This window comes from Benincasa hispida, chromosome 8 (genome assembly GCF_009727055.1).
Source record: "Benincasa hispida cultivar B227 chromosome 8, ASM972705v1, whole genome shotgun sequence".
NCBI lineage: Eukaryota > Viridiplantae > Streptophyta > Magnoliopsida > Cucurbitales > Cucurbitaceae > Benincasa > Benincasa hispida.
In genome coordinates this window covers 25,321,039-25,324,380 of record NC_052356.1, presented here as the reverse complement: position 1 = coordinate 25,324,380, position 3,342 = coordinate 25,321,039, and the positions used below count along the sequence as shown (strand labels likewise).

The 3,342-nt window shown below is 29.8% G+C and overlaps 1 protein-coding gene across 2 annotated transcripts; it reads left to right on the top strand.

Annotated features, from left to right (window-relative positions):
- The first annotated feature begins 219 nt into the window (after window positions 1–219).
- Window positions 220–2,739, top strand: LOC120082477 (cucumber peeling cupredoxin-like). 2 transcript variants are annotated; one of them, XM_039037662.1, is made up of 2 exons: window positions 220–665; window positions 2,193–2,739. In XM_039037662.1, exons 1-2 carry the CDS (start codon window positions 485–487, stop codon window positions 2,585–2,587), a joined length of 576 nt encoding a protein of 191 aa, XP_038893590.1. In that variant the 5' UTR covers window positions 220–484; the 3' UTR covers window positions 2,588–2,739. The 2 variants fall into 2 exon arrangements, with proteins under 2 accessions (XP_038893590.1, XP_038893591.1); XM_039037663.1 differs by having other exon boundaries at window positions 226–665; window positions 2,211–2,739.
- The last annotated feature ends 603 nt before the right edge of the window (window positions 2,740–3,342 follow it).

Genomic DNA, 3,342 nt, shown 5'->3' with positions numbered 1-3,342 from the left:
ATTTTTCAAAACCAAATTCTAAAACTGTCATACGCTCCAATTCCCCAACTAACTTTCTCTTTTTCGATTTTACTTTTTAGTATGGGCCAAAGGCCCAAAGTCATCCCGAACATCCAATACTTTTCATTAGTGGATCCTCTTAGACAAGTTGTGGCCGTAAAAGTTACACGTAAAGAAACTAAAAATAGACTATCAACAAACAATCAGAAACATAACTTTACTAATTCAAAAAAGCTTAATAGTAACTTAACACACTCTCAATTTGATTCTGATGTGATAAGAAAACTTGGAATTCCCCTTTCTAAAGCAAAGCAAGCGATTCTCTCACCAAAAAAAAAACACACACACACACACACTTTTTTAAATTCTCAATCTCTTTTTCTCTCTTTCTCCATTTATTTTTGTTTAAACTCCGAGGAGATCGAGACAGCGCCATTGAAGAGAGGAATTTCCATTATTATATTAAAAGCTTCAGCCGGTAGCCATGGCAGCGGCGATTAAGAAGCTGGTGGTGGTTGTTACGGTGGCGTTTGTTGTAAGCACGGCTGCGCCGCTGGCCGGAGCGGAAACGCACCATGTCGTCGGCGGCGACAGGGGATGGGATGTCGATTCCGACATCAGTTCTTGGTCGGCCGGTAGAACATTCAGAGTCGGAGATAAAATTTGTAAGATCCATTTGTTTTGTTATTATTTTTCATTTCTTTTTCTTGTGGATTCCCGGAAAATGGAAATCGGAAACGAGGGGAAAGCGACAAATGGAATTATTGCCTCGCTTTATTTTGAATAAGTGAATTATTGATCTTTTTCTCTTTTTATTTTTTTACCGAATAATATAAAATTTTATTTTTAAAAATATATATTGTACATTTTTCTTATTTTCAATCACAACCACAACTTTTTGTTTCAGTGGGCACGAAAGTAATCTTTTTATAGTACAATGTTCACAAAAAATCTTATTTCTTTGAAAATATAAATGTACTGAAATGTTTTTTTTTTTGAAAAATAGAAAAATGTTATCTTTTTTTTTAGTTATAAAATTTTGTTAAAAAAACACCATTTTGAAATTCAACTTTTTTTATAAGAATAATGAGAAAGTTAAGAGCAAGTTAGAATTTAAACTTAAATTTTCTTTTTAGAAAAAAGATGTTGAATTGCTTAATATTTTAAGAGGTTAAATATAAAATGTCATTTGTTTAATTTTTTTTTTTTTAATTTCGAGTATAATTGGGATAGAACTATTCAAACCAAAACCTCGTATGACAGTTGAGTTATGCTCAACTTTGGCATTTAAAAAGTACCTTTACTCTCTCAAATGTTGTAATATGACTAATAGACTTTTATAAACATTTGATAGACTTTTTTATGTGTTCAAACTGAAATTGAAATTTTAGAATCGCATGTTGGTCCTTTACCAAAAAAAGAAAAGAAAAGAATTAGACCATCAGCTATTCAACGGTCATCGACACACGATTCTACATTCCCATTTATGTTAGAAATTTTATAAGATTTCTACTTCAAAAGTTGTTTTTAAAAACAAGGTTAAAAAAAATTTATGATCTCTAAACTTTTATGAAACTAACAATTTGGTCCGTGAACTTTGGTTTATAACGATATAGTCTCTATACTTTCAAATTTCAAATTTGTAACAATTTAGTCACTAAACTTTAGTATATAACAATTCAGTTCGTGTACTTTCGATATTGTAACAATTTAGTCTCTAATGTAAAAAAAAAAAAAATTATCAAAACAAGATGTCAATTTTAATATTTTATGATGTAAACTTTCTATCTAATAAAATATTAAGTTTTTAATTAGTTTAACAATTTATATATATATGGAATCTCATTAAACTTTAACATTAATTTCTACAATAGGACTAAACTGTTACAAATTTTAAAATTGGATTAGATTATTATATATTAAAGTTCATTGACCAAATTGTTACAAAATTGAAAGCATATGAATTAAATTATTACAAACAAATTTTAGAGACTAAATTGTTACAAGTTTAGAGACTAAAGGTGATTTTTAACCTAAAAACAAATGGTAGAGTTTAGGATTAATTTTTATAATTCAAAAATGCATAAATTTATATATTATCAAACTTTGTGAATGCTCCACCGGATATGTTGGTAAAAAAAAAAAAGATTAATTTCATAATTTGGAAAGTTAGGAGTAATAAAGTTGGTTAGTGAAATGGGGGAGGACAGGGTTCGCATACTCGGTGGCACACGGTAACGTAGTGGAGCTGCAGAGCAAGGAGGATTACGAAGCGTGCGATGTAAGCAATTTTAGTAGAATGTACAGTGACGGCATAGATATCGTGGCCTTAAACGGAGAAGGAATCCGCTACTTCGCAAGTAGCGAAGCAGAGAGCTGCAGAAAGGGGTTGAAACTGCACGTGCAAGTCCAAGCCCAACAGAAGCCCCAAACGACAGGACTTGAAGCAACGAACGACGTGTCGGACGCTGATGTAACGGCAGCTCCTCCCACTCCTTCAACCTCTTCTCCATCCTTCACTCCCATTTCTTATCTCACTCTCGCCCTTTTGCTCTTCGGCATTGCCTTTACTTATTGGATCAGATAAACCTTCACTTTTTATTTGTTCTTATTCATATCTAGTGTTGTACTTGTAGACCATATGTAATGTTTTTCCTTCATGTGACTTTTAGTTTTCTTTAATCTTATAATAATGTTAATTAGATTAAGATTAACTTAGTATATTGTGGCATGCATGTCTCGTAAAGTATGATGAGTCCACATAACTCTTATATAAATAATATGTAAATGAAGTTAGAAAGTTCGTATTTAGGTTGCATCAGTGATGGATCTATAAACTTTTATTGACGTTTTATATAATTTAGTAGAAATAAATGTAATGAATGAGGCTGGGTTGGAAGGCAAATTTACCACTAGGCTAACTAGTGGTTTTGATACTATGTCACGCTTTTATATAGATATATTATATGAATTTTTACATAAAACATCCTCTTTGGGCCAAATTTTTTAAAAATGTCTTTAAGTTTGAATTTTTTTTAAAGAAAAGCTTTTAGTATTATTTTTTTTGACAAATTTGCCCTTTTTATTATTTTTATTTTTGATTTTTATATATATTTCTCTATTTACGAATCTTTCTTAATAATGAAGAGAGAAATTACATTTATTATGGAGAGAAAAAATACATTTAATATAATTTTTTTAACGTTTTCAAATGGAGAGAAAAATTTTGAGATTTTTTTTCCTTTATTTAATTTAATTAGAGAGAAAATATGCATTTAATAAAATTTTATTTTCTTTAGTTTTACATATTTTTTTTATTCATGGTTATTTAAAATATATTTC

What these genes read in the sequence shown, in the direction of transcription:
- LOC120082477 (XM_039037662.1), top strand. Translation starts at nt 485, where the DNA reads ATGGCAGCGGCGATTAAGAAGCTGGTGGTGGTTGTTACGGTGGCGTTT. An exon ending in CAGAGTCGGAGATAAAATTT is followed by an intron (nt 666 to 2,192) that starts GTAAGATCCATT and finishes AAAGTTGGTTAG; the next exon opens with TGAAATGGGGGAGGACAGGG.